The sequence below is a fragment of the Phocoena sinus genome, chromosome 14, assembly GCF_008692025.1.
Source record: "Phocoena sinus isolate mPhoSin1 chromosome 14, mPhoSin1.pri, whole genome shotgun sequence".
Lineage (NCBI taxonomy): Eukaryota > Metazoa > Chordata > Mammalia > Artiodactyla > Phocoenidae > Phocoena > Phocoena sinus.
Window position 1 is genome coordinate 39,148,512 of NC_045776.1, and position 18,389 is coordinate 39,166,900.

Below are 18,389 nucleotides of genomic sequence, written 5' to 3' on the forward strand. Positions count from 1 at the left end.
GTTTGCAAATCATCTGATAAGGGGTTAATATAAAAACTATATAAAGAACACATACATCTGAATAGCAAAATATAAAAAAAATTAAATAAATAAATAAAAAATAGGCAAAGGATCTAAATAGACATTTTTCCAAAGAAGACATATACATGGCCAACAGAAACATGAAAAGATGCTCAACATCACTAATCATAAGGGTAATGCAAATCAAAACCACAATGAGATATCACCTTACACCCATTAGACTGGCTATCATCAAAAAGACAAGGAATAAGTGCTGGAGAGGATATGGGGAAAAGGGAACCCTGTGCCTTGCTGGTGGAAATGTAAACTGGTGCAGCCACTATGAAAAACAGTATGGAGGTTCCTCAAAAAATTAAAACTGGAATTAACATATGATCCAGCAATTCCACTTCTGGGTATTTACCCAAAGAAAATAAAAACACTAACTTGAAAAGATATGTGTACCCCCATGTTCACTGCAGCATTATTTATGATAGCCAACATATGGAAACAACCTAAGTGTCCATCAAATGGATAAAGAAAATGGATCAATGGATAAAGAAAACGGACAGACACACACACCATGGTGGAAGAGTATTCAGCCATAAAAAACAATGAGGGCTTCCCTGGTGGCGCAGTGGTTGAGAGTCCGCCTGCCGATGCAGAGGACACAGGTTCGTGCCCCGGTCCAGGAAGGTCCCACGTGCCACGGAGCGACTGGGCCCGTGAGCCATGGCCGCTGAGCCTGTGCGTCCGGAGCCTGTGCTCCGCAACGGGAGAGGCCACAACAGTGAGAGGCCTGCGTGCCGCAAAAAAAAAAACAAAAAATAAAACAAAAAAAAACCCAATGAAATATTTCCATTTGTGACAACATGGATAGACCTTGTGGGCATTATGCTAAGTGAGATAAGTCAGACAAAGACAAATACTGTACGATCTCACTTATAAGCCGAATCTAAAAACAGCAACAATAAAAAAAACCACCAAGCTCACAGACATACAGAGGATGAATTGTGAGATGCCAGAAGCCAAGACTGGGGGATAGATGAAATGGGTGAAGGGAGTCAAAACGTACAAACGTCCAGCTATAAATAACGAAGTCAGGGGGATGTAACATAGAGCATGGCGATTATAGTTAATATTGCACTGCGTATTTGAAAGTTGCTGAAATCTTAAAAGTCCTCAGCACAAGAAAAAAATATTTCTTGTAACTGTGTATGATGATGGATGTTAGCTAGACTTATTGTGGTGATCACTTCACAATGTATACAAATATTGAATCATTACGTTGCACACCTGAAACTAATATAATGTTATATATATATCAGTTATACCTCAATAAAAAGAATAATTGAAAAAATATATATATATAATATAAGCATTTGGGGTTTGGTTCCAGGAATGCAAAGTTGGTTCCTCATTTGAAAAATCAATCCATGTAATTCACCACATTAATAAACTAAAATGGGAAAAACATACGATCATGTTAAGAGATAAAGAAAAAACATCTGACAAAACCTAACATCCATTCCTGATAAAAACTCTCTGCAAACTAGGAACCGCAGGGAGATTTTGCAACCTGATAAAGAAGAGCCATAAAAAAAAATCCACAGCAAGCATAACACTTAATGGACAAAACTAAATATTCTGTTGCTGAGATGAGGAATAGGTGAGGACTTCTGATGTTACAACGTCTAGTCAACGTTAAGACATCCATATGGGAAAGGAAGAAGTAAAATTTTCTTTATTCACAGGCAACATAAGCATCTATGTGGAAAATCCAATATCTACAATAAAGCTATAAGAAGTAATAAGTTTAGCAAGTTGCAGGATAAAAAACTGATTACAAAAAGCAACTGCATTTCCTTATGTGAGCAATGAACAATCAGACATAAAATATATGAAATAAGGATAAATCTGACAAAATATGTGTAAGACCTGACACTGAAAAGTACAAAATATTCCTGATAATATTAAGATGTTAACACTGGGGAAAATTGGGTAGGAGGTATAATGGTATTCTAGGTACTATCTCTGCAACTTTTGCTAAATATAAAATTATTCCAAGATAAAAGGCTTACTAAAAAAAAACAAACAAAACCCTGAGAGAAATTAAAGATCTAAATAAATGAGAGGCATACTGCATTCATGTGTCAAGACTCAATATTGTTAAAATTCTTCCACAATTAATCTATAGATTCAATGCAATCCCCATCAAAATTCCAGCACATACTTTTGTAGAAACTGTCAAGCTGATTATAAAATTCATGTGGAAAAGTAAAGAACCTAGAATATCCAAACTACATCTGAAAAGTGAGAAGAGAGTTAGAAGACAATTACTTCCTGGTTTCAAGACACAGTATAAAAAGCTATAGTTGTTAAAGAGACTGTGGCACTGGCATCAAAACAGGAAAGAAAAAAAAAAAGATGAGTAGGACAAAATAAAGTCTAGAAATAGACCCAAACATATATGGACAGCTAATTTTGACAAAGATGCAAAAGGTACGAGGTGAAGGGATAGTCTTTTCAACAAATAATGATGGAACAACTGGATATCCACATGCAAAAAAAATCAACTGTAATATATACTCCATACAACAGGAAGAATTAATAAAAGATGTATCATAGTTCTAAACATAAAACTTAAAATCTATAAAACTCCTAGAACAAAATGTGGCAGAAGAACTTGAGTCAGGCAAAGATTTCTTTCTTTCCTTTTTCTTTTATGGCCACTCTGCACAGCATGCGGGATCTTAGTTCCCTGACCAGGGATCAAACCCACGCCCCCTGCAGTGGGAGTGTGAAATCTTAACCACTGGACCACCAGGGAAGTCCCAGGGAAAGATTTCTTAGATACTACATTAGAAGCACAAACCCAATACAGAAAAAAACTGATAAATTAGACTTCACCAAAACATACAACTTCTGCTCTTTGAAAAACATTGTTAAGAAAATGAAGGAAAAGTCACTGGGGAAAACTACCTACATAGCATATATCTGATAAAGTAGTATCCAGTGTATATAAAGAGCTTTTCAAAATTCGGTAATAAGAAAACAATACAATAAAGAACTGGGCAAAAGATGTGAACAGATACTTCATCAAAGAAGACATACAGTTGGAAAATTAGCACATGAAAAGCTGTTCAACATCATTTAATCATTATGGAAATGCAAATTACAGGCACAATGAGATATTACAAACCTATCAGAATGGCTAATGTTAAAAAGACTGACAATACCATGCACTGGTGAGGGCGTGGAGCAACTGGAACTCTCATATATTGCTAGTGGGACTGTACAATGGTACAACCACTTTGGAAAATAGTTTGTCAATTTCTTAAAAATTTAAATATACATCTACCATATACCCAGCAATTCCACTCATATGTATTTACTCAAGAGAAATGAAAGCATATATCCATGCAAAGACTTGTATACAAATACTCATAACTGCTTTATTAATAAAAGCCAAAAACTGGAAATCACCCAAATGTCCATTAATAAGTGTATGGATCAACAAATTGTAGTATATCTGTAAAAGGGAAGACTATGCAGAAAAAAAAAATGAGCAACTGATACATGCTACAACATGGATGAATCTCAAATTATTATGCTAAATGAAAAAAGCCAGATGAAAAAGACTGCATACTATATGACTCCATTCATACAAAAATTTAGAAAATGTAAACTACTCTATCATGATAAAAAGCAGATTAGTGGTTTACTAGGGATGGGGCAGAGGAAATTTGGAGGGCTGATGGTATGTTCACTATCTTGATATGCAGTGATGATTTCACAGGTATAAACATATGTCAGAATTTATCAAATTGTTCACTTTCAACATGCAGTTGACAGCACGCTAATGACACCTAAATAAAGCAGCTAAAAATGTTAGTTCAAAAAAGAAATGCACATACTTGCTACAAGTGAGCCAACTTGAAAAGGAGAAAATAATTATGTGACTGACAGTGCCCTAAGACACAAATTAGCTGCTGAGTAGAAGCACAGTTATTCTTGCTACTTATGCCCTATTCTTTCCAAAGGCCCTTGTATTAACAGAAGGAAGTACCACCCTCTCAGTACCACCCTCACAAAGAGGACAACAAACAAGGGGGTGGGGCAGAAGGAGCACAACAATTATTTCCTAGGATGTCCCTCAATACAGGCCAGTAGCAAGAAACCACAGCAAGAGCAGGGACAAAAAACAAACATACCAAAAATCCCCCAAAACAAAAAAACCCCATAGGTGCCCATCCAGGTGGGCAGCTCTCATCAACATGCTTAAAACAGATAAATAAATTTTCTTGGTGTTTTAATAAATAAATTTTAGGAAAGTTAGGGGAATGTGTAGGTCTCGGACCTTTCACACAATCCTCCACAGTATATAGATAAATACTGAATAGCAAGTTCAAGATCATTCTCCCAGGCAGATGTCTGAGATGCACTATTCCGCAGTGTCACGTGCTGGTGGCTCACTGAGCTGGCCACCATCCTGCCTCACCGTGGCAAGGGCCAAGGGACTCTACTCACTTAGGTCAGCACCCACAGTGTCCTCAAGAGATGGTCAGATGGCATACACGGTGCAGGGTTTCACCTTCTCATGTCTCCAGGACTCCCATTACTAAAAATTTATGTTACCACATTTTTAGCTCTCATTTTAAGATACCTGATTAAATAGTTTCTGAGTAGGGGCATAAATCAGCTCAAACCAAGTATTTAAGAACAAAAATGTGCAGCTGAAACAGATTTAAAAGGCAACTGCAAGCTTCTGATGGGACAGAATGGAAAAGAGACTGAGAAAGCAAGATTCAGAAAAATCAGGCACCTGTGGCCTTTCGTGTCAAATTCTGCCTCCATCACTACTAAGCTTGCAGGAGCCTGATGACTCAAATAACCTGTGACCAAGTAGAATAAAAAAGTAAAATGCCCTACCTTACAAGCTGAGGCAAGCAGTGTCTTTGAATTGCTACAAGCAACACAAAATATTTCATAACCATGTCCGTATCTAAAATTTAAAAAGAGAAAATGGATGACCCCTGTAAGTAGGTAATTAGTAAATGTACCTATTCTTGTGCTGCAAAATTTTTAAATGAGGGAAGAAATCAACCTCTCCAGCTAACACACAGTTCTTTTAAGAAACATTGTACTTTTGTCTAGGTAAATATTTGGGGTAAAAGCAGAGACTGGAGAAAAATGCCAACTTCCTAGTAGTAATACAACTTATTCAAACAACTAGATTAAAATACAAGTTTTCACCGCCAGCCAGCCACTACCATAAATAACAAACCATAGAAAGGTCCTGATAGGGAAACACTGTAGGAAAAAAAAGACCAAGTGAATAACAAAACTTAAAAATTTTTTTAAAAAGGAAAAAAAATAGTGTTATGTCTCTCTACTTTAAAAATCAAGACCAATAAATCTAGTAAATATAATACATAGCAATATAAATATCTATGTGAAGTTTGATTTTCACCCCTTATGAAGGCCATCAAGAGATGTTTACAGCAGGAGGGAAAATGTAGGTAAGAGGAAAGCAAAGGAGAAAATCAAACTGGTTGGGAAGGGGGCATCACAAGTTACGATCGAATCAGACTAAAGAGCTAAGTACACTTTAACTTACAGTTTTTGAACTTCAGGCCACAAAGTATTTTGCAGAAGATGATCCTCAGTGGGAGGTTCTACAATAAATTTATAGCATTGCAATTAATTTTTCCACTTTCATGCAGATAAACAAGTGAATTCTGCAGCACTTATTGAGGTCAGTGGTGACAGACTCCATACTATGTGTACTGTACTAATGATTCTAGCGAACCATCTTTTTGCGTTTTCTTACCAGTAAGTATGGAGGGTTGAAAGGCCACCTGGTGATATTCGAAACCAGTACTAGTTAACAGCTCCTCTTCATCAGAAGGCTGAGAAGCTATATCTCCTAGTTCAAAACAAACATCAACATCATGAACGTAGTCACCAACTTTATGTCTCCTGCACATGTCCCAATATTAAGGCCACTAGTTAGAAAATAGTGGTACCTGAAGGCAGTGTAATTCAACGCTGTATCCGCGTGATGGCAAAGCCAAGGGTATTTCCACTACTCTGGTATTTTCCAAATGCGCTCCTTAGAGCACTGGTCAATTCCATAGATTACTTCCTTTTCCTTTGACCTAATGTTTCCCAAACTTTTTAAACTGTGGAACACATTTTTCAAGCTATCCACATTAGCATCTGTGGTTGTGAGTGCTCCATGAAATACACTTTGTAAAAGCAGCACCTATTTCAGGGTCTGCATGTGTATACAGAATACTTACCATGAAATAGCTTATAGAAGAGAGATGCATGTACTATGATTTTTAAAAATAATAAATTACCTGTAATGAACATTAGGTACATAATATACAAATGTGTAACTAGGTTTTAAGCACCACTATAGGTTCAGTAATTTTGGAGATGAAAGCCTTACCCTGAAAGACAGCTTTATTTGATAATCCCAAAGCAGGGACGGTAGCTCCTTCTGGAAGATCACCATCTTGCTGGAATAAAAAGTATGATACATGTTTTAAATGCTAAAAGTTACTGTTACCTCAGTCACTATAAAAAAATGTTACGCTCACAAATGCTGAGAAGCAGTGTAAAGACCATTTTACCATTCTGTGTGGATATCTGCCCATACTTCCATTTCCTGAACTGAGAGATGCAATACTAAGCAATCACTCTCCAGCAGAGAGGCTCCAGCTAATCCCCAGCCCCGACCCAATCCATAAAGTCGGGCATCCTCTCATCCACAAGCTCATCGAACCCTGACAGCTCAATGGGTGTCAGGGTGTGACAAGGAAAGCACTGTGCTGGCTTCTAGCAAAGAATGGGCTGAGAATGGAAGGCCTGGAGCTTTATTTCCAAGAGTCTCACAGGCACATCCCTGGCGATGCTCATATAAACACACATGTTTCCCAGGAAGGCACACAGTATTTTCATTAAACATATTTAAAATTTTGAATATTTTAAAACCTTGTAACAGACTGCCCTTTGAAGTGGCAATAATCTGCTTATATCCTACAATATCAATTATTACATATGAAACAAATGCTAACCATCAAAATCGGCACATGTCCATAAGCTAAGAGCATTTCTTACAATTTAAATTTTAATACAGGGGCTGGAACTGAACACAAACATGAGCTATGGGAACTTAAACCATCACCAAGAATAGGTACCTGAAACGCAGGATGCTTTATTTTAGAAAACAAGAAAAATAAAACACCATGGAAAAGAGCAATAAGAGGCATTCCTATATACCCCAACATTTAGTATGGGAACAAACCCAAAAAGCAGCAAGAGGCTTCCCAGTCTACAGGAGTCCTGTATCTTAGGACACAGAATTGAATATACACCTGGGACTAGCCTCTTATGGAATCCTAAAACCACATTTCAATCCCTAGAATTGTCAGATCCTCAAACCAACTTGCCCTCCACCACCATATGCTCAGCACGGTATAATAACCAGTCGAGGCCTCCCTTTTGATCTTGTTCCACTGTCCATTAGCATTAGAAACAGCATAACAGAATCTTTCATCTCCTTTACCTAATCAAGAGAGCCTGTGGCCTGAGGCACCCATGATACACTCCAAGAAACATAGTTGGACATTTCTTTTAAAATGACTCTTACTTTCTTCTCCAGTCTTACCCAGACTGGTGCTAGTGTCCCCGCCTTCAAAGTCTCTGGGCTCAAAGGTATCCTGCTCCACATAACTCTTCACCCCAAAGTGCTTTTCATCACTTTCTTTGTTTAGGGACCTCCGCTGGTACCAGAGTCTGAACTATGCCTGCCTCCCAAGGTCCTCCACCATTTGACTTTCCCCCAGCCCCTCCATTTCCCTCTATATACTCTTCATTCAAGCAGCTCTGGCCACCCCACTGCTCTCTGTCCTTCCATCTGCCTATCAAAATTGTACTCATCCTTTTCAAGATCAGAAGCAAATTCATGACCCAACTCTAAGTACTGCAACAGACTGTATGATGTGCACTTCTGTGTAACACAACTACCTTCCTACTTACTTTCCCTTCCTTCATAACTGGTTACTTTATAATGTTTATAACCTATGTATTTTTGTAAGTGCTCAAATCTTTTGTAGAAAGGGTATAAACAAACATTAATAAAAACTTACCCTTTCAAAACTCAAATGAAGCCCCATTTTCTCATTATTCTACTACAGCGACCACTTCCTCCTATGAAAATTACTTTAGTCACAAGATTTAGCAATTAACTGGTTTCATCTAAAAATTACAGGTACATTAGTTCCATTGTCCACTACCCCTAATCTACATCTAGATGGCAATCTCCTTGAAAATATGACCCATCTATTATGCTTTGTTTTATCATAGTTACCAAGCACAGTGAAGACGCATAGTATTCGTGCCTTAATTTAAACATTTTAATTCTTTACAGTCTCTTGGGCTTAACTGTTACAAAATTTCTTATATTAATATTTAATTTACTGCCTGCCACAGTGCACACAAAAGTTTGTCAAGCCAATAATAAAATGATTTGACTTTCTTTCTACCCATATACTCCATTTACAGCCTTAAGTGAAACTTTCTAAAATTTTTTTTTTTTTTTCGGTACGCGGGCCTCTCCCGTTGCGGAGCACAGGCTCCGGACGCGCAGGCTCAGCAGCCATGGCTCACGGGCCTAGCCGCTCCGCGGCATGTGGGATCTTCCCGGACCGGGACATGAACCCATGTCCCCTGCATCGGCAGGTGGACTCTCAACCACTGCACCACCAGGGAAGCCCTAAAATTTTATATGAAGGGTTAACTAGATCTAGTTAAAACATTTAGAGGAATACTCACGTTACAAAGCACGTGATTCAGTGACTGGCCCGTAATGGCACAAAAATTTTCCACAAAAATTCGAGGTGCAGAAAATACTCGAAGAACTTTTTCATCTGCTCCAGATACAAACTGAAACCTACTGATCATTGCCAAACATTTCAGGTCATAGCCATGTATCTGAGGCCTTGCAATTTCATGCCAGGTCACCTGGGTATCAAAATAAGATAAACAAAAATGATCACACGTTTCAAAAACTGAATTCTTTTCAACAATCACAAAATACCAGACACAAAATCATTCATTATGCCCTGGAAATGTGACCATGGGGCAGATTCATCCAAGTTGTTCTGTTTATCAACAGATCAATACTTTTTATTGCTGAGCAGTATTCCCTTGTACAGCTATACAACAACTTGTTGATCTATTCACCTACTTACAGACATTTGGGTTGTTTTCCAGTTTTTGTCTTACTAGAAAAAGTCACAAATTTTCGTGTATAAATCTGCATGAATATATTTCTCTTGGGTAAATATTACCTATGGCTATAATAACTGGATGATGTGGATGTATATTTAAATTTTTAAGAAACTGCCAAATGATTTCCCAAAGTGGCTGTACAGTTTAGAATCCCACCAGCAGTGTATGAGAGATCCAGCTGCCCACACCCTCCCTCATCAACACTCGTGCAGTCAGCCTTTCAACTGTATCATTCTAATAGGGGTGTCATGGTATCTCATTGTAGCTTTAATGTGCATTTACCTAATGACTAATGGTGTTGAGAATCTTTTCCTGTTCTTATTTTCCATCCATACATCTTCTTTGGATAAACATCTTTTGCCCCCTTTTTTTAAAAAATGGATTGTTTTCTTATTACTGAGTTCCAAAAAGTTCTTTATATACTCTAGATAAAAATCTTTATCAGGTATGTGTTTTGTAAATACTTTCTCCCAGTTTGTGACTTTTCATTCCCCTGACAATGTCTTTAAAAGAGTAGAATTTCACATTTTGGTAAAGTCTGATTTATTGATTTTTTTTAAAGGATCATGAATAAACAACAACTGAGTTATACTGATAACAAATTACCAAGAGCCACAGAAAACCACTCCAAAATTATTTGCCTTGTTTTTTACTTGACTATAGTGTTGTTCCCAATGTCCTCAACTCTACCAATTTTAATCTACCACATGCTGCTGAAGCAGAAATGTCAGTGGCCAATTTCATTAGCTTCATAGACTGACCCAGAGTCAGTTCCATGAATTTTTATCAGAAACTGAAGCTGACTATAGTTTCTCTGAGTATACAGTTCAATGGTTTATCAGTGGTAAAGTTTTATTGCAGTTTTTTAAAGCTCAGGGCCAAGCCTGAAAAGTTCTTTGAACAAAAACTGGCCTCGACCACTATTATTTAACACTATATGATGTTAGAAATTAGCTTTTACTACAGACTTGATAGTGTTTCTTTCTTTTTTTGGCTGCGCCACACGGCCTGTGGAATCCTAGTTCCTTGACCAGGGACCGAACCCAAACCCGAGCCCTCGGCAGTGAAAATACAGAGTCTCAGCCACTGGACCATCAGGGAATTCCCTTGTTAGTGTTTCCTAATGAGTTAAACCTAAAATTACAAGGTATTATGAGAACTTTTATGTGGAACTGAAGTAAACACATTTTGACAGCTAACATTTTAATTGTTTGAATTATAAAGAATATGTGTATGCTTAAGTTTCCTTTAACTGAAATACAGTTGAAATAAAATGTGGTGTTATGTTAGTTTCAGGTGTATAACATAGTGACTCGACATTTAAATACATTACAAAATCGTCGACCATGGTAAGTCTAGTAACCACCTGTCCCCATACAAAGTAATTACAGCATTATTGACCATATTCCTTATGCTGTATATCACACTCTTGTGACTTATTTATAACTGGAAGTTTGTGCCTCTTAATCCCTTTACCTATTTCACCTGGCTCCAAACCTCTGGCAAACACCCGTTTTTTTCTTTGTATCTATAAGTCTGTTTTCACTTTGTTCGTTTGTTTTGTTTTTTAGATTCCACATATGAGATCATAAAGTATTTGTCTTTCTCTAGCTGACTTATTTCACTCAGCACAATATCCTCTAGATCCATGTTGTGATAAATGGCAAGACTTCATTTTTTTTTCCATTTTTAAAAGTTTTTTATTTTTTAATTTTATTGAAGTAGTTGATCTACAATGTTGTGTTAATTTCTGCTGTACAGCAAAGTGACTCAGTTGTGCATATATTTCAGACTTCATTTTTTTAATAGCTGAGTAATATTCCATTGCCTATATACCACATTTTCTTTATCTACTCATCAATGGACACTTAGCTGCTTCCATATCTTGGCTATTATAAATAATGCTTCAATAAACAAAGCGGTGAATACATTTTTTCTAATTAGTGTTTTTGTTTTCTTCAAGTAAATACCCAGAAGTGAGACTGCTAGATCATGGGGTGGTTCTATTTTTAATATTCTGAGAAACCTCAATACCATTTTCCACAGTGGCTGCACCAAACTTACATTCCCACCAACAGTGCACGAGGACTCCTCTTCTCCACCTCCTGGCCAACAGTCAATATTTGTTATCTATTTGATGATGGCCATTCTGACAGGTGTGAGGTGGTAACTCATTGTGGTTTTGATTTGCATTTCCCTGATGATTAGTGATGCTGAGCATCTTTTCATGGGTCTGTTGGCCATCTGTATGTCTTCTTTGGAATGCTTCAGTTTTTAAGAAAATACGAAACCGTTTTCCAGAGTGGCTATACCATTTTGCATTCCCATTAGCAATGTAAGAAAGATCCGGTCACTCGGCATCCTTACAACCACTTGCTACTGTCAGTATTTTATACCTTAGCCATTCTAGAGGGTGTGCAGTGGCATCTCATCATGGATTTAATCTGCATTTCCCTAATGGCTAATGTTGCTGCCCCACTTTTCATGTGCTCATGGATGTTTTGTAAAGTGGATCAGTCAAGTAGGAAGACATTTTACCTGTGATTGGTCTTTTCTCTTCCATGGAGCAAAAAGTCGAGTTGTCTGGTCATTACCAACAGTAATGATAAATTCTCCTTCTGGATCCCATGTTAGGTCTTGGACACCATCAAAGTGTCCAGAAATAACAATCCCTGGAGTCCACTCTCTCTGCAATGAAAGTGCTCATGACATATCAAAATAATCAAAGACCATCACTCAAAATTAAACCTGATAATGCCTTCATCCCTCAGGTCTGATATGGGAAAGACCTTAGCCCTCAAGCAAGGTGAAGAGCTAAGTAAACAAGATGGGAACTTAAAGTAATAGGATCTGTTTTCCAGTCAAGTATCAATATATTAGAACTTAAACATTCAAGCATGCATTGTGTCCTTCAAAGCAGTAACCCTGGGAAAGTCCCCTCCATTCATCATTTATGACTGCCTCCTAGAACACTGCCTAACCTTTCTGTGCCTCAATTAACCCTTCTGTAAAAGAGCTACCTAGATCATACGTTTGTTACAAGAATTAGATGAATCTATATTTGTACAAGGCTGGCCCATACTAGATACTATGTGAGTATTTATCTGTCAAACTAAACAGTAGAGCACTGTGTAATGTGAGTCTGTAGATTGTGTGTGCCTGACCAACTTGCTTTATTAAGTGAAAAGAGCTGCAGGTGTAGAAGACAGAGGTTAAATCAAACATAGTTAGTCCACCTCCTGAGGGAACCTGCATCAGCAACCACATAAACAAACAGTGAAATGAAATACAGAAAATGTCATATGCCTGGTCCACAGAGCTTCTTTTTCAACAACTCAAGTGGTGGTAAAACTTGAACTTTAGAGGAAAATTATATTTGTATAAAGAGCTAAAAGGTCATTCAAAGCCAAGTCTGATTAGTATGGTCAGCTAAGCTATATTATTTTCTGGTCAAAAACATAAATAGGCTGGAACAAAGAAATGCTGTTAATTTCTTCTGTGACATAAAAATTGATTCTAAAGTTAGCACTAATGGGAGGTTCCAAAAAGTTCTGAACGAAGTGCAGCACTTTTGACTATGGGTACAGTCCTAAAGGGCAATGTTTGTTTTTAGAAATCACCCCTGATTGTAATAAATTTCCACTCTGGTGTGGGATGCTGACAATGGAGGAGGCTGTGCATATGGGGCGGGAAGGGGAAAATGGGAGCTCTGCATTTTCTGCTCAGTTTTTCTGTAAACCTAAAATTTCTCTAAAAAATAAAGTCTAGGGACTTCCCTGGCGGTCCAGTGGTTAAGACTTCACCTTCCAATGCAGGTAGTGCAGGTTTGATCTCCGGTCAGGGAGCTAAGATCCCACATGCCTCTCAGCCAAAACACCAAACCATGAAACAGAAGCAATATTGTAACAAATTCAATGAAAGACTTTAAAATCGGTCCTCATCAAAAAGCAAAAAAAAAATTTTTAATAAACAAAAGTCTATAAAAAATCACCCTAAATACTTGGTAAATAACTATTATAAATATGAAGTCAAGCTACAAGCAAAAGTACAGTGAAATTCTGTCCTCTGGTTTGAGTTTCTCCCTACTTAACTGATGCTTTTTTCTATGAAGGCCCTCCGAAGACCAGCTGAAATACAGCTCAAAGGAGCTCTGAACAAAATTAAGGGACTTCCCTGGTGGTGCAGTGGTTGGGAATCCGCCTGCCAATGCAGAGGACACAGGTTCAAACCCTGGTCCAGGAAGATCCCACATGCCACGGAGCAACTAAGCCCGTGCACCACAACTACTGAGCCTGCGCTCTAGAGCCCACGAGCTACAACTACCGAAGCCCACGCCCTAGGGCCCATGTTCTGCAACAAGAGAAGCCACCACAGTGAGAAGGCCTGCACACCACAATGAAGAGTAGCCCCCGCGAGCCACAACTAGAGAAAGCCCGCACGCAGCTACGAAGACCCAACACAGCCAAAAATACAGTAAAAAAAAAAAAAAGAACAAAATTACATTTATCCTAAAAAATATCTTATTTACAAGTGTCATAGCTAATGGTTCCCTGGTTCATTTAACAGTAAAAACAATCTTAAAGATCAACTCCAAATCGAAGATACAAGGGAAAAGTAAATCACTCCATACACTGAGGATTCAAATCCTCCTACCTGACACAACTATTACAAAGCCCACAAACTAAAGGTCATGCAAATCCATGAATTTGTACTTAAGTACCACACACTAACCAATTGCACCACTGGGGCTCTATGAATTTTTACTTTGTAAGGGAAACCATTAGATGCACATTCAAAATCTGCTAACTCACATTTTGCTCTATGTTCTGACTTCTTTGATTTATGTATTTAAAATATATAGTACCCAGTATGTACCAGGCCCTACTTCTCATACTATACCAATATTAATTCATTTTAGTATCATAAAAATCCTGAGTAGGTGCTATTACTGTCCACATTTTACTGATGAGGAATCTGAGACAAAAGTTCAGTAATGACCTCAAAAACACAGCTAATAAGTGCTAGGGCCAAGATCCATGTGCTCCTACCCACTTTTCCTGCTATCTCATTTCCCCAAACCCAAAAAAGCAGATCAGAAGCAAATTAGAAAGAAGAGATTGGAATAATGCTGAGAGGCAGCTAAATGATTAGAGGAAGATTACCCCTCTCTGAGAAGAGACTAAAAACTATAAGATCTAGAAGAGCCCAATATTTGGAGGACTATTTAGAATTACACATATCAAGAGCCCCTGAGAGAATTAATATATTCTGTCATAAAATAACAGGTGCTTCTAATGCCCTGTGTCAGTCATTCATTCAATAATTATCAATTGAGTACCTAGCTATCCAACAGGAAAATATCAAATTATGTTATTTTTAAGAAGACAAAGAGGGACTTCCCTGGTGGCGCAGTGGTTAAGAATCTACCTGCCAATGCAGGGGACATGGGTTCGAGCTCTGGTCCGGGAAGATCCCACATGCCACGGAGCAACTAAGCACGTGCACCACCACTACTGAGCCTGTGCTCTTGAGCCCGTGAGCCACAACTACTGAGCCTGCGAGCCATAACTACTGAAGCCTGCGTGCCTAGAGCCCATGCTCCACAACAACAGAAGCCACCGCAATGAGAAGTCCGTGCACCACAACGAAGAGTAGCCCCCACTCACAGCAACTAGAGAAAGCCTGTGCACAGCAACGAAGACCCAACACAACCAAAAATAAATAAATTAATTAAAAAAGAAAAGTAATTTTTAAAAAGGCAAAGAAATTATACATTTTAGGAAAAACTCCTACCACAAAACATATATAGCTTTAATGGAGAGCTTAAAATTTATACAGCTTAAACTTCCCTTACGTAAGTTTACCTACCTGCAAATTTCAGTATCTCAACAATGCTGGACAACTGAATTTTATTCTTAGAAAAGCATGAGTTTCTTACCTAATATAACTACAGAATAAATTTACATAAAGAAGTGATGTCACCTGAACTTAAATGTCTCTACTGTGTTTCTGTAGAGTGTTATACATAAAACAACACTGTTTTCCTAGGTTTCATGTAGGATTCACTCTATCTAATCAGAAATGATTTAAAAGCACTTTTCTTACTGGGTTAGTGGCATTCTGTTTCCAAAGGTGCAGTGCCCCGTGGAAAGCATGAGCAATGATCATGGAGCCATCTTCACTGAACTGGCAATCATAAAATCCCAGGGTATTGCCACCTACTTCTCCTACTCGAACCTATTCAACGATAGACGGAAAACAATTCAGAACCAATTTCTCACAACAGAAATCACTCATTCCAGAGATGATGTTCTCACTTATTTAACGTACACAAAGAGCAAATATTTGCAGCTCTAGGAATACAGACTTAGGATTTACTGTCTAATAAACCCAGTTTTCTGTTCCTTAAGTATTCACATTTTACCTGTTCTAGCCAAACGCCTGACTCTTCATCTGGAGCCCAAAGAATCATGGTTTTATCCATTGAGGCAGACAACAATCTCATTGGCTGTTGCAGAACACCATCTAAAGAAAAAACAAAACAAAACTAATGCCTTTAGGTGATCAACAAGCATCCTGTTTGTAGATTACCAGAAAAACACAACATTGGTACTATAAGAACATTCACTGTTGCACTGCAATAGCAAAACATTGGAAACAACACAAAAGTCTATCAGTAGAAGACCAGATAAACAAGTTGTGGTAATATTTAGACAATGAAATATTATACGGCAATGAAAATAAGTAAATTAGAGTTACACGAATCCAAACCATGTTAAGCTAAAAAGACAGGTCGTACGAGGACAAAGGCATATTGATATCAAGTTTTAATAGCTGTAAAACAATACTGTTTATGGTTACATAAATGTGCAGTAGAAGTATAAAAATATGCATGGGAATAATATACACTGAATTCAGCCTCAAGGGAAGGATGAAGGGGAAAAGGTTCAGGAAAATCTATACAGGGATTCCCCAGTATCTATAATATCTAATTTATCTTTTTTTAACTGCAGCAAATATGGCATAATATAATAAAAGCTGGATGGTGTTACCTGAGCATTAATTATTGCTATTCTCTATTGTTGTCTTGGGGAAGGGGCTGGGGGAAGAACATGAGGCTGCTGCCGTGCGCACCTCTACACCCCAGCATCAGTCGTCACTCCATAAACAGAAGTTAAGGGCAAAAGAAAGTGTGGGAAGTCTTTACTTTTTCATAAATGATGTATCTTGGTATTACCAACTTTATATTTCCAAGGGTAAAGGTTCCAGTGAAGCTGGCTTGAAAGTTAACTTCTCTTAAATCCCATAAGGACTAGGTAAAAACTTTAAAGAAAAAAGTTAAAAAGCATATGGCAGTTATGGCATCATGGCAGGAAGCATACTTTTCCCCCTTAGAAATACAATTTTCAATAGAATTGAGTGTCTAGCAGAACAGGGCTGCAGTATTACACTTTGCCAACCTGAAACTGTCTTATAGTTGATATTTCTAATTACACTCAAAAAATATCCTCTACTTCATTTGTTCAGCTTAAAATTCTGTGAGATTGTACTGAAATGACAGCTTTGTGTATGTTTTTCTTCCTACCTTTGTAAAATGAAGGCTGCCAATGAACTGCATTTACCCAGTTTTCATGACCAGCCAGCACAGTCTCCAGAGTAACTGCAAATGCTATTTTAATACCTGCAACAGCAAAAAAAGGATTCTTTCCACAAAGCTCTTCTAAAAATAACATTTTCAAAACCAGCTCGGTTGTACAATTACATCCAAAGAAAAAAAATCAGAACAGAACATGATTTGTTTTCAACAAAAAGCATTCATTCTAAATTTCATTAACTTTACCCACTGTTCACAACTACAGGAGAAAAAAGTTCTAAAGATATATAAATTTTTTTTACATTTTCACTACCTAGTCACAATAAAAATTAAGGAGTATGTTCTATTTTAAATTTTCAGGGATACTCTTACACTGCAATTAAAAAACAAAAACAGGGAATTCCCTGGCGGTCCAGTCAGTGGGACTCCGCACTTTCACTGCCAAGGGTCTGGGTTCAGTTCCTGGTTGCGGAGCTAAGATCCTGCAAGCCACACAGTGCGGCCAAAAAAACAAAAAAGACTCAAAAAAAGCAAAAAAGACATGCCAGCCTCCTTGCTATCCTCACTCATTTTGTGTAATAGTCTAAAGTACCATTAAAAAAAAAAACCTGAGATAAATGCAGAAATAAAGGAAGTCAAATCAGTACTGTGACCTTTCAAACAAAATAATTAATGAAAATATCACAAAAATGTTCGTATTTGCAAATAGCTACTCACAATATGCTGGTTATAGTATTTCTTGGTTCTCTCCAGAAATCTGTTACCAAATCTCAACTCCAATGGGCTTTACAACCAAGAAGAGTAATGACAAAGAAGAATATTCCTGGATGAAATGTTTACTGAGGACTTATTTTATAATTTAGATACACATCCAAAAATATCTCCTTCAAATCAACATTCCAACAGGATCTACCATGGAGGATTATTGTTCTGATGCCAGACAGTAAGAAAATCAGAATTATATATACTACTCAAATATAGGGATTTAGTTGTCTCTGATGAATATCCTCCAAAAAAGGTATGAATAATTCACATTAACCCTTTAGATCTTCCTATGCTAAAACTGCAAATTAAGTAATATTTTACAAACTAATTTATTGAGAAAATAACATTATTTTCAGCAATTTAAAAAAATCTCACTAACATGGTTTAGAAAGAAAATAAGTTTCATATATGAAAAATGACTTACCCTCACATAAAAATAAAAAAGGAAAAATGCATCTATCAGTTTCAGCTAGGGATCTGATACTTCTGAAAACCTAACCTTCGGGCTTCCCTGGTGGCGCAGTGGTTGAGAGTCCGCCTGCCTATGCAGGGGACACGGGTTCGTGCTCTGGTCTGGGAAGATCTCACATAGCCGCGGAGCGGCTGGGCCCGTTGAGCACATTGCCGCTGAGCCTGCGCGTCCGGAGCCTGTGCTCCGCAACGGGAAAGGCCACAACAGAGGCCTGCGTACCACAAAAAAAAAACAAAACCTAACCTTCACATATGT

At 37.7% G+C, this 18,389-nt stretch overlaps 1 protein-coding gene across 2 annotated transcripts in view; it reads right to left on the bottom strand.

Moving 5' to 3' along the window:
- ELP2 (elongator acetyltransferase complex subunit 2) overlaps positions 1–18,389 on the bottom strand; it is a 44,640-nt gene that overhangs the window by 11,950 nt on the left and 14,301 nt on the right. For both annotated transcript variants that reach the window (XM_032602457.1, XM_032602458.1), the window contains 9 exons: positions 16,889–16,984; positions 15,728–15,828; positions 15,409–15,540; positions 11,842–11,991; positions 8,845–9,033; positions 6,458–6,527; positions 5,834–5,929; positions 5,621–5,678; positions 4,933–5,005 (listed from right to left, as the gene is read on the bottom strand). In XM_032602457.1, the coding sequence (XP_032458348.1) occupies positions 4,933–5,005; positions 5,621–5,678; positions 5,834–5,929; positions 6,458–6,527; positions 8,845–9,033; positions 11,842–11,991; positions 15,409–15,540; positions 15,728–15,828; positions 16,889–16,984 (965 nt within the window). The remainder of the gene's footprint in view (positions 1–4,932; positions 5,006–5,620; positions 5,679–5,833; positions 5,930–6,457; positions 6,528–8,844; positions 9,034–11,841; positions 11,992–15,408; positions 15,541–15,727; positions 15,829–16,888; positions 16,985–18,389) is intronic.